The 14198-nt window shown below is 37.2% G+C and overlaps 3 protein-coding genes across 3 annotated transcripts; 1 reads left to right on the top strand and 2 right to left on the bottom strand.

Annotated features, from left to right (window-relative positions):
- Nucleotides 1-552: 552 nt before the first annotated feature.
- Nucleotides 553-2585, top strand: LOC126712942 (protein BUNDLE SHEATH DEFECTIVE 2, chloroplastic-like). Its single transcript, XM_050412494.1, has 5 exons — nucleotides 553-719; nucleotides 828-922; nucleotides 1288-1351; nucleotides 1701-1797; nucleotides 2153-2585. Exons 1-5 carry the CDS (start codon nucleotides 662-664, stop codon nucleotides 2229-2231), a joined length of 393 nt encoding a protein of 130 aa, XP_050268451.1. The 5' UTR covers nucleotides 553-661; the 3' UTR covers nucleotides 2232-2585.
- A 127-nt stretch (nucleotides 2586-2712) lies between these two features.
- Nucleotides 2713-4931, bottom strand: LOC126712939 (probable carboxylesterase 6). The gene has a single exon (XM_050412492.1). It carries the CDS (start codon nucleotides 3781-3783, stop codon nucleotides 2848-2850), a length of 936 nt encoding a protein of 311 aa, XP_050268449.1. The 5' UTR covers nucleotides 3784-4931; the 3' UTR covers nucleotides 2713-2847.
- Nucleotides 4932-5071: 140 nt separating this feature from the next.
- Nucleotides 5072-8756, bottom strand: LOC126712940 (SPX domain-containing protein 1-like). Its single transcript, XM_050412493.1, has 3 exons — nucleotides 8327-8756; nucleotides 7112-7238; nucleotides 5072-5770 (listed from the first exon to the last, which is right to left on the bottom strand). Exons 1-3 carry the CDS (start codon nucleotides 8615-8617, stop codon nucleotides 5331-5333), a joined length of 858 nt encoding a protein of 285 aa, XP_050268450.1. The 5' UTR covers nucleotides 8618-8756; the 3' UTR covers nucleotides 5072-5330.
- Between the last annotated feature and the right edge of the window lie 5442 nt (nucleotides 8757-14198).

Genomic DNA, 14198 nt, shown 5'->3' with positions numbered 1-14198 from the left:
TTTAATGGTGTGTCCAGTTTTACAGAAATGTAGTGTGCTTGTGTCTCATAAGCCATACCTTAATAGGTTACTTATTTTCTTTTCTTTCTCTTAAAACATTTTTTGTCTATTGAAAAAAAAATCTGAAAATTATATGTTTAACTTACAATTTCAAAATTAGTCGTGAATATTTGAATAGGACAAATCGTCCGGTGGATAAATTTGTTTCGGAACAAAACAATAAAAATTAAGTTAAGGATTCACTTTTTTAACATTTCAATATAAAATAATGAGTTCGGCTCACATTTTTTATAATGTTTCAATTTTCGAATAAGTTTCATAAATTTAATATTTTCAATATTTTTTATTAAAATAAAAATTTCAGCCTAATCAAGCAAAATTACCTACCATTACAAAATCAAGCTAAAAATTCACAACGAAACCGAGACCATAAATCTGTCTATTTGGGCTTGTGCTCCAGCCCTGCCTGGCCCTACACGCTTTTCTCACTAAGGTCCAAAGCCAATCTTGAATCCATGGGCCAACACTGCGCCACGTTTCAATGTGAGAGAAAAAAAAAAAAAAAAAAAAATCTTGTTTTCCATTTCCAACCAGTTCCAACCGCCAACTAACTTACCTTACCTAGACCAAATTCAACTGGAACTTGGTTCTCAAATCTTCAATGGCTTCTGTTCTGTGCTCAGCACCCATAACTTCCTTCAATGCTACACCAAAACCAGGTCTCTCTCTCTCTCTCCCTCTCAATACCCTGAAGTCACTTATAATTTAGCAAATTCATTGTTGACTTCTGTTTTGCTAAGGAATTGTCTGTTCATTCCAATGATCAGGGAAGTGTATGAGCAATGATAACAATCAAAAGCATGCTCAATATGATGTGTTCCAAAATTCTCCAGCTGCTAAATTTGGCAAACTGAAAGCTAAGGTCCTGCCTTTTCACATTTAAATCAGTTCCAATAGTTGGGTTCTTTATGGTATTTAAATTTAGAGATGCTACGTCTACAACAATTTTACAACAAATTATAGATGGTTAATTTTTATTGGTTCAAATTTGAACCTAACACTAAGATTACTTTTTTACCCCAATAATAACAACCTGTAACAACCTGCTACTTAAGATTTGTTGTAAAAATGTTGTAAACATATCATTTCTCATTTAAATTTGCAACTTAGTGGATAATATAATTGAGATGTTTATTGGTAAGAATATATATTGCATTTTTTTTTTTGTTACATATTATGATTTTGATTTGTGTTTCTCTTTTCACGATTTCACCCTTATCCAAGTAGGCTGCAAAAAGTAATCAAAGTGGCAAATCGAAAAGCATTATTTGTGCTGATTGTGATGGAAATGGTAAGCTTAAAGTAGTTGGTACATCTTTGATTATCAAAAGATAAACAAATAAAATTGGTACATCTGAGAATACAAGTCCTTTCCGCTTGATCTTTGTTCACTAATTTAAGATGACTATGGGACTTACTATTGAATGGTTTGTGTTGCTGTTACACTAAAAAGCATTTTAGTGAGCTAACTACATGTTTCCGATGATGAAGGAGTAGAAAATTTCAAAAGAGAATAAATTCTATGGTCACTTGAAAGAGTGCTCATACTTCCAAGTTATGAAAGGAGAAAAGAAACAATTGAAAGAGTATGGAGGTTATATATATATATATATTTAAAAATGTGTACAATGGGCATGCAGTTGCAATTCAATGTTCGCAATGCAAAGGTAGCGTAGTGAACTCTGTTGACATTTTCAATGGACAGTTCAAAGCTGGTGACTCATGTTGGCTTTGCGGGTAACTACTTCCAGTTACTTCTTCTTCTTGTTTTTGTTTTTGTTTGTTTTTTTTATTTTGTTTTTTTATTGCCATTTGCATGTGTTATCTGTACTACTACTGGAAAAAATACCACATCACTGCCCTTGTGATCTTATACAATAATTACAATTTCAAGGATGATCCCCAAAAAAAAAAAAAAAAAAAAAAAATTTACAATTTCAAGGGTGGAGACTGGAAAGAATGCTCATGTTAGAGGGGAGAGGAAGAGAGGGCCGAGAGGATCATTTAGCTTGCACATAGCAGATACAAACATAATTAAGAACTATACAATTCTGTTGCTTATCATTCTTACTATAATTTCTTTCCCTCACAGTGGTAAAAAGGAGATGTTATGTGGAAATTGCAATGGAGCAGGTTTCCTTGGAGGTTTCATGAGCACCTTCGATGAATAGATTTTTTGTTGTTTTTCTGCTATTTCCGAAGAATTGAAGTTGAGAGCTGGATGATGCAGCAGGAGTGCTTGTGCCATATATAGAAGTCTGATTTGGTCCTCAGTAGTCAGTACCCTAGAGCAGTTGTATGTTAGTGAACACATGTATCAACATAGGAGGTTTTTCTTGGAGCATTTATAGCTTTTGTATGATATTGTGGCATGTAAATCCTTTCTCTGTTTTCGTCTAAATATTGGGCATGTATGTTAGAAAGTACACTGGTGCTAAAGCAAGCAGAAGACAATGATAGTTTCCCCCTACCCATTCCTGTGAGAACTAAACCTACTCATTACTGTGAAGGCTAGATTTCTGTTAGTTATTTCTTCTCATTTGTATTACATCACCAGGTTGCATTTAGGGCAGGAGATTGGAGGATTCTGCATTCTGCAGTGGCAGTGCAAGTTTGGAAAAACAATTTGTACCTATTTTGGATCCACAAAATTGATAAAAATTCTCATTCCATAAATTTCACTAATAGCATTTTTCATTTATTTAAAATTCCATAGTCCATAGTCCTTTGATTACTAAATTCCAATAAGAAAAAAATATTTCGAATGTGCATATTGGATGTTAATACTTAATAGCTCTTCATGAACTCATCCATTTGTTGTTGGAGCAAGCGAGTCGCCTCAGATTTAGGATGAAAAACATGAAACACATGCGGCTCTCCCTCAGTCTCCACCAGCCTCACCACTTGAACCCCTTTCTTCTTCAAAAATTCTGCATACATAACTCCCCTTTCCTTCAAGAAGTCCAAGCCAGCAACAAAAACCACCACCCTAGGAAATTGACACCATTCAGACGCAGACAATTCTGCCTTCTCAAAATTACAACCAAAGTAATCACGGTTTGATCCTCCTGGTATACTTAGTCCCCAGAACATGTCATTGCTTGCCACATTCCCTGCTTCTCCTTCAGCCATCTCGTTCTCAGTCCTCTTCTCACTCCCAAAATAAGGATGTATCAACAACAATCCCTTGATTTTTACATTACAAGTTTTGTTCTGAATTGCTTTGATGGCAAGATGGTGTGCAATGTTCCCTCCAGCACTGTCGCCAGAGAGAAACACACGTGAAAGGTCAGCTTGCTCAAGCCATGGTTCAGACCTTACTTGGTGACTAAGCCAATCTAGTGAGCTATAACAATCTTCATATGCTATAGGGAGACGATTTTCTGGAGCTAAACGATAGTCAACAGAGAGAACAATGGATTGTGATGCCACAGAGAAATCTCCCAGGAAATGATGGTAGCCAAGCCATGTAGTCGAGCCAATGCAAAAGCCACCACCGTGGAAATAAACCACAACAGGAAGCTTACTTGAGAACCCCTGAGTAGGAGTACTAGGAAGAAATAACCTTCCAGTAATTGGCTTTGATGAGTCAATGACCACATCCTTGAACTTGTGTCCATTAATTGATTCAGTTGAGGCCGGGACAATCTCAGGATCAAAGCGTTTTACAGACCCATCAGAAAATACTTGAAGGAAACCAGGTGCTTCTGCTATTATGGACATTGTTCTTACAAAGGCGGGGGGAGAATCGAACACTAAGTTCTCTGTCTTGTTTCTAAGAGTTTGTGGGGGTAGTTATAATAGGTTCATTGGAAATGTGCTAACTAAAATAAAGCTTTAGTATAATGGCAATGGGTTGGTCATGACAAGTGCATTGGGAATTTGGGAGTATGTTTGTGAGAAGTTAGGTTGGAACTTTGAAGTCTTTGAGATTGTGGGTTGATGGAATGGTAGAATGACCACAAGGAACATGCCAGGTAGCGGTTGTAGTTGAACTCTGATGACCTTCTGCTTATGATACCGAACACTGCCCCACTTGTTACTGGAGATTCATTATTTGGGAACTATTTTACAGAAATAGAAATGTCTATTGAACAAATTTAAAAATAAAAATAAAAATTCAATAGTTGGGAGAGAGTGATATGAATATTGAACGTCTGGAAACAGTAACATACTCTTGACCATTGAACAACATTCTCTCTCTTTTTCTTTTCTACAGACCCCAACATACTCTTTTTTTCGTTTATTCACTTTGCAAAAAATATGTGGAGAAGCAACATGTCCTGTTGTTCCACTCATTTTTGTTTTTTGGTTTTTGTTTTTAATAAACATAAATAATAATTACAAATTTGTTGAGGGAGACTACACCTTCGACGTTTTTACTTAATCTAAAAACTTGGGCTCTACTCCTTTTTTTTTTATTTTTTTCAGCTCTACCCCCTTTTTGTTTCCCTGTTTCATTTTTCTTATCATATTTTCGGGTGTTGATGACACAGAAAGAGGATTGCATTCTCAGATGCCAAAAACAATTACCAGCAAGCAGTTCAATAAGAATAAAGAAAGAAGAGGGCGGGCTAATGCACTGGAGAAGGTATTTAGTATCACGGTGATATACTAAATCTCTCTTACAGGGGTGGACACCCTAGCAAGAGATATATGATACATCAGTGTCTAAAAGCAAAAACTGAATGCACTGACAGTGGCACCTAAACGTAACAAGCCGCAAGACAACATGCTAGCGCGAGAAACAACCCTAAAAATTTTGCCAAAAGCAGAAAATGAGAATCAAATAATAATGATTAAAATTATCAGAGAGAAATACAATCTCAATGAATTCGTCCGGTTACTTTTCATCAAAATCAAAGCCCATCCAAACTCCAAAACTAGACATAGCCACAGCCCAGATAGCCACATCTACAACAAATGGTTTGGCAAAGGAAAAATCAATGGCAAACCAAAATTTTTCTCTGCATGCTATTGTTCACCTCATTTCACATTGAAAAAACAAAAGTAGGAAAGATCCTCCATTGCACAAACCGATTATAGTCAGATTTCAATAAGTAGTGGTCCTTAATATTCAAGCTAAAAACATCATTTTGAAAAAATAGATCAAAAGCATACCAAGATCTGAAATTCTCTACAAAAGAGGGAAAAAAGATTTTCCAAAGTACCATCCAGAAAGTGGTTATTAGCATACAATTGTGTTGGTATCCAGTGACAATGGAAAGGGAAATGTACAAGGGAAGGGGAGAGAGAGAATTACTCTATAACTATTTGGCTGCTTGTTCTAGGAGAGGAATATTTTTCAACTCCGTTGCATTGTTTTGCAGAGGGGGCAATGAAAACTCACTCACTGTTGAGCTTCCACTCCGAATCTCTTTTACGGCACGCAATGCTGATAACGTTAGCTTCATGTACATGCTCTCCATAGTCTCGATTTCTGCGAGTTCTTTGGGAACTTTAAGTTGTTTTTGTTTACTTTCAGTCGCAGCCTTGGGATCATTCCCTTCTTCCTTATTGGTTGCTTCAGGACAGCCTGATGGGTCATCATTCTTGGAGAAAAGATTATCAAGCACACATTCACACTCTTTCACAAGATTGTTAAGCACATCAGTTGAGAAGAATGGTTCTTGCAAGACTTTTTGGATAAAAGGCAGGCGAACAAGAGCACCGCTTCGCTTGTCATATTTCTTCAGTATCTTCACTAATCCTGTGTATATCATATCACAGCTATTACTAGGAAAGAAAAGAAATGCGCACTATGTTGTCAGAATCTAAATTTAAAATAAATAAAAAAGAGGTCACAAGAGCTGACAGTCAAATATTAACCATCCATTTGTTGATCAATTTCTCCTCCAGGCCTCCCAAAAAATGTTTCTCTTCATGACATCTAATTTTGCATATTTATCTCATATCATATCAGGCTTGCTAACTATATACAAATTAAACTTAACCTGGATTTTCAACTGATCCAATTAGTTTTTCTATCAACTGGATTTTAAATTTATTCTCTTGCAACCCTTCCTTCAGGATGCAGCTACCCCTTTTTTCCCTATCTTGAACACATAGACAGCAGCCTAGCAAATGTACAATAATGTAATCCAAGAAACCAATCATGCCCAAACATCAATCACATTAATTTGTGACATAGCAACTGTTATTCATCAAAATGTTTTTCTCCTTTTTGTCAGCTTCATTCATGTTTCTCTTTCCCCAAAGAAAAATTCAGCAAAAAATACAAATTTTGTAACAAATGGGTGTTAAGTTACATATTCATGACCATCGTAAGATCCTTGATGCTTGCATCAAGGGACACTCATTTTTGCCAACTTGAGGAAGTCTATGTTTGCTTAGTATAAGAGGATGCCAAAATATTCTCATAAACATTAAATAAGCCACTTTTTTAGTACAAGAATTCTGATCAATTTGTAGGAAAAAATTAAGACGGATCAAGAGAAATAGGCTCCCACACCCTCACACTCTCAAAATGGAATTTATATTCAAGTATGACATTCTGCATGTAATGTATGCATTTTTCAGTGCTAGATTAGTTCATGCTAATCATATGAAGGTAAAAAATCACTGAAGGCTTCCAACACTCACTCTCTTAAAAGCCATTCTGCCTTAAAAAAAATTTATAAATATTTTCATAGAATTAGCATCTTCCTATGCTACTAAGGGTTTCAGCTACTTCAAAGGAGAAACAATATATGGTTACTCAAGTTTTTCTTGCAATAATTGTCAAGGATCAAAAATTCAAAATTCAACCCATGATATTTCACAAGTTTATCTCACCACATTGTCTATATTGACCTACATGTAAACATGGTATGCTATCTTATATGATACTAACAGTTTGTTGGATTAGTTCTAGCTTATTAGTATTATTTTGCATATCTATAATTACAAGAATCAATGATTGGTTATTTCTCACAAGCATTTGCACAATCAGAATTTGAAGTTAGTCCAGACCACACATCTCTATTGACCATATATTACTTATTTATTCACTAATGACATGGCCCTACACATCCAGGAAAGAGAGAAGCACCTGTGTAGTTAAGTGCACTGTAATTCTCTAAGAGAATCATCTCTCCGTGAAAATCCACTACTTCTCTCCCTACTTCAATCAACTCTTCGCTTGAATCTTTGGCCTTTGCTATACCATCTTGCAGCTCCTACATTCCAACCACAAGCCCAAACAAGTATTTTAATAGATCACTTTAGAACACTTGCCCATGCATATTAAATCCTTTCCTTGCCAAAGGGCATGCCCCAAAGCAATCAATGTATTCCACATATGTAAAGAATCAAAAAAAAAAAAGAAGAAGAAGAAGGTAAATGTAGAAATTTCCAGAGACCTTGAAAAACACAAATAAATCATGTGAAGAGCAAGGTGTTTAGTGCCATCAAATATGATGCTTAGATGGTGGTGCTAAGAATGCATGATTTCGTAGGACAAACAAGTACTTGAACATACATGCAGATCAATTGGGAAAGAAATTAATTTAGATTATATAAGAGCACCTCAAGGGACATGGAAACTTAAAAAAACTAATATAACGGAAATCGGAATTGATTAAAGTGTAAGAACTAGCAAAGCATTAATTGTGGAATGCAAATTATAATATACCATATAGACACAATGACATTGAACAAATCAAAGAATATGAAATGGTTAACCATCCTCTTTCCTCAAGGAATGGAAATCATTATTGATTGGGCAGTAAACCAAGAAATGGGAATGATAATTTGATTAAGGCAGGCAGATTGCAGTATTTGTATGAGGGGTTTTAAGCTACAACTCCTGGTGTAGTGAGCTAGACTATTGTCTCTTTTGTGTTCTTTTGCTAGTCAATATTGTCATAACAAAATGACTCTTGCACTTAAAACCAGAGCAGACCATGAACTATAAGAACAAAATATAGATCAATCAAGCAATCTCATCTGCTTCCCATTGCTTTCATTTTCACAAAAACCAAAAACAAACCCATTTTTTATTTTTTATTTTTAAATATCAGCTTTCCAATTATTCTTCTTCATTCATGATATCTTGTTGCAGGGACCACATCCGAATCTCATATTCAATATGGTCATTTAAATTGCCATTAAAAACAAAAATACTTCAAAACATTTAAAAACCCAAAAACGCAAACGCTCGCAAAGAAAAACTCAATCCTCCATAACATTCTAAAAAGGAAAGTACCCATAAACAAACAATTCCTCAATTTCCCATGTCTCTAAAAGACAAAAAAAAACACATTACCTTCCATCTAATAACGTACTCCTCCTCCTTGTCGACAAAGAAAGCGTTGAACTTGTCGATCTCGACCTCCAAAAGCCTGAGAAAATCGACGAGCTCCTTCGACACCTGGGTCTCGCTTTCTTCGTCGGCTGTGGAAATGGGGTGGTCCAATCTGCGGCGTTTATTGTTGGGTTGATGGGTCGGGTAAATAAGCTTAAGCTGCTTTTTGAGGTCCTTGTAGGACAAGAACTTGTCTCGCCACTCAGGCAAAGTTTCCTCGATAAGGTTGCTTAGGATTTTCCAGAACTTCATGTTGTCGCCGCGCCGCCACAAAACCAGAGATTGCAGTTTGCAAAGGTTCGATAATGGATAGTTATTATATATATGATTATATATATTTGATAAGAACAACACTGTTGTTGATGTTGGTATGTTTATAGTTATCTGTATCTCATGTTGTTGAGATTGGAATATTCGGAAGGAAGGTGTGAATTCGGGAATATACTCTTTCGGAACAGGAACAGGATAATCTTTCGGAATTATTCTCTGCCACTTGCCCCCTCTCTTCCCTATTCTCTCTCTCTCTCTCCAACCAACGTGCCAAAAAAGAAAAAGCTCTTTTTTTTAATAGAATTGGATAATTAAGATAATTATTCATTATTGGTAATTATAATTATATTTTTATATAGAACTATCTGTTTAGTATTAGGAGTAGAACTTATCTAAAACAAAATTATATATTATTTAGAGAAAATATGACATAAAAATGATAAAATGATATACTTTCCAGCTTAGAAATCGATATTCTAATAAAAGATTTAAGGAGTATTTTTTTATATTTTTTATTTAGAGAGTTTCATATCTTGCATAGTTACAACATTAGGAATTCTATCTTAACCATTGTCCCTAACAAACTCAATAATAAGACCAAGATTTAAATCTAGATTAAAAAAAAAAAAAAAAAAAACACATCCTCTAATGTTATTATTTTATTTATGTCAAAATTTTTCAATCATGCCAGTTTTATGTTCATTTTTTTGTGTTGGGTTTTAATGTCTTATCTCATGCTTGGCTATTTGAATGCACCAACATTCTTTTTTTTTCTTTTTTTTTTATCCACTTATGCTATGTCTCTCTATAGTCTTAGGTGTAGTTACCGGTTTGTAGCCAACCCATCAACCCGCCAAAATTGACTTGAACCAACCCAACCCACCGGATTGGGTCGATTTTTAGGGGTTAGCGGGTTAGGTTGGGTTATGCAAATTTTTTTAACAGTTAGTCGGGTTGAGTTTTGGACATGATAATCACAAACTCGCCTAACTCGACCCGAATATTTAAATTTTAAATTATATCTATTTAATATATATATATATATATTTAAAATATATTATATAGTTAATAATTTTTTATTTAATTTTTTTCCCTATTCAGCTCTTCCTATATAAAATCCAATTGCCTCACAAACCCTAACAATCTTATTTCTCTTTCTACTGCCTCTCACTCTCACTCCTACTCCACTCCTATTTATTTTTAACTGAGTTGGGATACTAGTTCACGTATATTTTGTTTATCAACTCAGTTGAATATATTTTGTTTATAATTGAGTTGAAATATTAGTTCATGTATATTTTATTTATCAGCTCAAGTAGCAAGTGAGATATTTTGTACTGCTCAATTTAATAATAATAATAATAATAAAATAACTATTGAACCCTTGTGACGGGCTGAGTTGGGTTAGAATTTTTTTAACCCATCATGATGAGTTACATTGAAAAATCCCCTCAACTCGAGTCAACCTAATCCATACACACCTTTAGGAGTAGTAGAAGTTGTTTAACTTGCATCTTAGGCTCAACTTGGTTTGGGAAAAACAATAAAAACTTGTACTTTTGTTGGTCTATTTAGTAAACAAGTCTAACTCAAATATAATAATGTGTTTATGAACAAACTGTTATGTATGAGCCTTAATTGAATATATCTAATATTATACATTTATAAGTATACATGTATAAAATTGCTTATATGAACTTGATATTGTGTCAAGTAACGTTTTAACTAAATTCCTAAGTTATCAAAGTAGTATTTGTAATTTATTGATAATATAAATAGTATATTGTGTAAAAACTATATATAATTTTTAACAATACAATTGATAGATTTAATTTGTATAAATTCATAAACAAAAATAATTTTATTTGAGTACCTCAAATAATATAATTTATTTATTAATTATTAGTAGAGATTTGTGAATGTATAAAATTTTTTAGTAGTGGTGTTTTAATACATACTAAAAAAATAATAAGTGGGTTCCAGTTAACTCAATTGGTAAAATCTCTAATGGTTAAATAAGAAATTTGGGATTCAATCTCCGCATATACTAAAAACCAATTGGTATCTTGATCTGATGATAAAAAGCAAAATCACAGAGGCAGATGTCATAGATTGAAACTCCATAAAAATGGGGGGAAATTACACTTTACCATTCTAAACTATACCCCTTATTACACTTTGCACCCTAAACTTTTGAAATGCATATTTTGCACCCTAAAATTATAATTCTTGTTACACTTTGCACCCCAACATCAAATTTGCCGTTAACTTTGATGAAAAAAATATGACACTATATAAAAATACCTAATTTTCCCTCTTCTCAATCCTTTAAAAACAAAAGATAAATTACACTTTACCATCATAAACTATACTTCTAATTACACTTTGCGCTCTAAACTTTGAATTTTAATCCAAGTTAACACACTTAACGTTAGGGTGCAAAGTATAATATGGGTCATAGTTTATGGTGCAAAATGTGCATTAAAAAAATTTAGGATAAAAAGTGTAATATGAGGTATAGTTTAAGGCAATAAAGTGTAATTTTTCAAAAAAAAAATATATATAATTAAGTAGATGGTGAGCAAACTCAAGCATGTTCAACAATTAAATAAACAAAGCTTAAACATGTGACCTAGTTTGTTGATTGTAAGGACACGATTTGTAACGACCCGCAATGGTGTTAGGTTCGCACGTAAAAAGGCCCAAACAATATCATTTGTAGAGCGTGGGTTTGAAAGGCTAGGCCTTGGTCACCAGACGGTGGGTTTTTCGTGGTGTTCATACATGGTTAAGTCGTCTTCGTCCTAGGAGTCTTTCTCCTGGAGGCAGGCTGGAAGGCTCTGGTTTTTGGTCATTTTTCCCAGCCCCCTCTTGGTGCACTAACTTTTACATTATATAGTCCTTCTTGGTTGATCTTAGCCCTCCACTTGTTGGTCAGGCAGGTGCTTACTTCTGTACCTATCCCATCAGCTGTCCCCTCTTACTTTCTGTTAGTTGCGAGGATCGAAGTTACACCATCCAAGCGTCTTTTCTCATTAACATGATCAAGACACTGCCCGGCGCATTTAATGCAGAGGGGACGTATTTTCCTTGAACCTATTTTGCACCGTACCTCCACGTGGGCCCTATTCCACTCACATCCCCTTCAGGGGACTATTTGGGGATATCCTTCACTAAGATGTTGCTCTTCTCATCAAAGTCTTGGAGTGCCGAGGATAGGGTCGTTCTCAGCTATTCCCCTTAACCCATCGGCCTTTGATCACTCGTCCTTGGCACACTACCTCCTCGGCACGGGCCCTGAGCCCGGATAGAGCGTGGGCCGGATCATAAGCTCCCCGGCCCTACAATAGCCCCTCAAAATCCTGCTATCCGACTCCTCAGATGGATAGGAGGGTTTTGATGACATCATACATCTGCCAATGCCTGTCCATCCTTGTCACCTATCGGTTCCCGAGACTTTTTATCTGCCCGAGACACGTTCCTAGAGCCTTTGGAAGGCGAAACGTGGCCTCATTAAATACGGGCGGCTTTGTGTTTCCCACGTTCTACGGCATGATGAAGATCGAACGGTCGTGATCCCTTGGTCTTTATGGGCGGGAAAATTTGTGCAGTTACCCTAGAAAGTATAAGAGATTTTTTGGAACGGATCTGTCTCTTCAGTTTTGCACTTAAGAGTTCTAGCGCGTATATTCTGGGTTCATCTGAATTTTCGTCCAAATTCAAGTCTATCTCCAGCACAAAAAGCCTATCCGAAGCGCCTTTCCTCTTTTATGTAAGTTCCCTACCTCCATTAACTCGTGCTTTCTCTTTTCTGGGTTTATTTTTCGTTGATTCCCTTTCTTCTCCCATCGCGGGTTGGGTTTGTTTAGTAAATCATGGAGATGGCTAAATTGAGACTGAGGAAATTAGTCGATACTGAAGAGGCGATGAATAAGTTCATCGTCGATTATAGGATTCCTCCCAACGTAAGTCTGAGGCATTGTAAGATGGGGGAGTGGCATTATAAGAGGGAAACGGGCGCGGTAGTAATTCTCATCCTCGCCTTTGTAGAGGGGGGTATGAGAATCCCTATGGGGCCGGTAACGAGGGGTTACCTCAGGCACTTCCGATTAGCCCCCACCCAGTGCGCCGGCAATGTTTTTAGGATTCTAGGTTGCGTGGACGCTTTAAACGAGAAGATGGGGTTAAGACTGACCCACCATGATGTGAACTGGTGCTATAATCTCCAAAAGTTGAAGGGGAAAACCTTTTACATGAAGACAAGGGACGAAAGGATTCGATTAATCCAATGCCTCCCTGACTCCAACAAGGGATTTAAACAAGGATTTCCTTATCGTCTCTGGTGAATGGCACGATGGCAATCCGTGCCCCATAGTAGAAGGAGAACCAGGTGGGGTACTGGGAATGGAAGGGCGATGAGCCTTAACGCCATTCTAATCTGATGTTGTTTGGAAACTAACCATGCATGTGTGTTTTTCTTTTTGTAGATCCACACGCCTACCAACGGCATTTTCACTTAGTCAACCGGGCGGACTTGGAGACCGTCTTACAAGCAGCAGTTTTCGTAAATGACGGAGATGGTCAAGTCCGAGCAGCTCACAAAATACTAGGGTACCCTCCTGTTCAGAAGTCATTTGCGGACGCAAGGCACGTGATCAACGCCAGCCGTCCTTGGCTTCCAAAAATTACCGTGGTCGAGACAGGATTTTCAATCTCCCAGGAACCATCTGTCCCCGAAAACATCCCACCGGTGGGCCCTTCCTCATCTCATCAAGTAGCAGAGGACGAAGGCGAGCTAGATCGGCCCGAGGAAGGTTTTGGGGTATTTGACCTAGCCCACCAACCCGAGGATCCTTCTGGTGATATAGGTGACCCAGCCTTGTCCGAGGCGGAATTGTCATTGGTAGGCACCTCTTCTCAAGCCGAGATGGGACTCAAGAAAAAGCCCCCGACCCCCCTACTCGAACTCCTCGAGGGCCAACCTGGGAAGGATACGCAGGGAACGCCACAACCCAATGCTCCTTCCCCACCACCTCAGCCTCAGATTGTCCAGACTAGGTCATCTTCCACCAAGTCACAGCCACAATCCCCCCGCCCCAAACTTCCTGCTACCTCCCAACCAGCTCTGCCTCCTCGGCCGGAAGGCACTAATTCAAAGAGAAAGAGGAGCCCCAAGGGCAAGGAAACCATGGACGGGGGAAAATCCCAACCTTCTAAGGAGAATGAGGAGGCTTCGCGCACAAAACAACTGAAGATTGGACACCAAAGTAAGGGTAAAGAAACTGAAGTCCAATCCTCTCAAAGCAAGGGAAAGGGGATCGAGGCCCAGTCCTCGCCAAGCGCCTGGCTTCCTGCCCCAATGCTCCACTGGAGTCCACTACTGGAAATTGCATCCATGAGGGACCTTGGAGATGGCGAGGGTGGCTACGTGGCAGACGCACTAGGGAGAACCATGCTACTTCCCACTGACATGGATGGACTGAGGAAAATGAGGATGCAGGAGGTCTTCCTCAGTACTAAGAGGTACTTGGGCATGGTAAGGTTTCTTGAAACCTAAAACTTT

Source organism: Quercus robur, chromosome 2 (genome assembly GCF_932294415.1).
Source record: "Quercus robur chromosome 2, dhQueRobu3.1, whole genome shotgun sequence".
NCBI classification, from domain to species: domain Eukaryota; kingdom Viridiplantae; phylum Streptophyta; class Magnoliopsida; order Fagales; family Fagaceae; genus Quercus; species Quercus robur.
Note: the sequence above shows the minus strand (reverse complement) of the source record. Positions and strands in the feature narration are given on the sequence as shown.

Excerpts from the sequence above, each read along its gene's own strand:
- LOC126712942 (XM_050412494.1), top strand. The coding sequence starts at position 662 with ATGGCTTCTGTTCTGTGCTCAGCACCCATAACTTCCTTCAATGCTACA. Across the intron at positions 1,352-1,700 it reads TGCTGATTGTGATGGAAATG|TTGCAATTCAATGTTCGCAA; the intron begins GTAAGCTTAAAG and ends ATGGGCATGCAG. Across the intron at positions 1,798-2,152 it reads GACTCATGTTGGCTTTGCGG|TGGTAAAAAGGAGATGTTAT; the intron begins GTAACTACTTCC and ends TTTCCCTCACAG.
- LOC126712939 (XM_050412492.1), bottom strand. The coding sequence starts at position 3,783 with ATGTCCATAATAGCAGAAGCACCTGGTTTCCTTCAAGTATTTTCTGAT.
- LOC126712940 (XM_050412493.1), bottom strand. The coding sequence starts at position 8,617 with ATGAAGTTCTGGAAAATCCTAAGCAACCTTATCGAGGAAACTTTGCCT. Across the intron at positions 7,239-8,326 it reads AGTACGTTATTAGATGGAAG|GAGCTGCAAGATGGTATAGC; the intron begins GTAATGTGTTTT and ends GTTGGAATGTAG. Across the intron at positions 5,771-7,111 it reads CAGTGCACTTAACTACACAG|GATTAGTGAAGATACTGAAG; the intron begins GTGCTTCTCTCT and ends TGATATACACAG.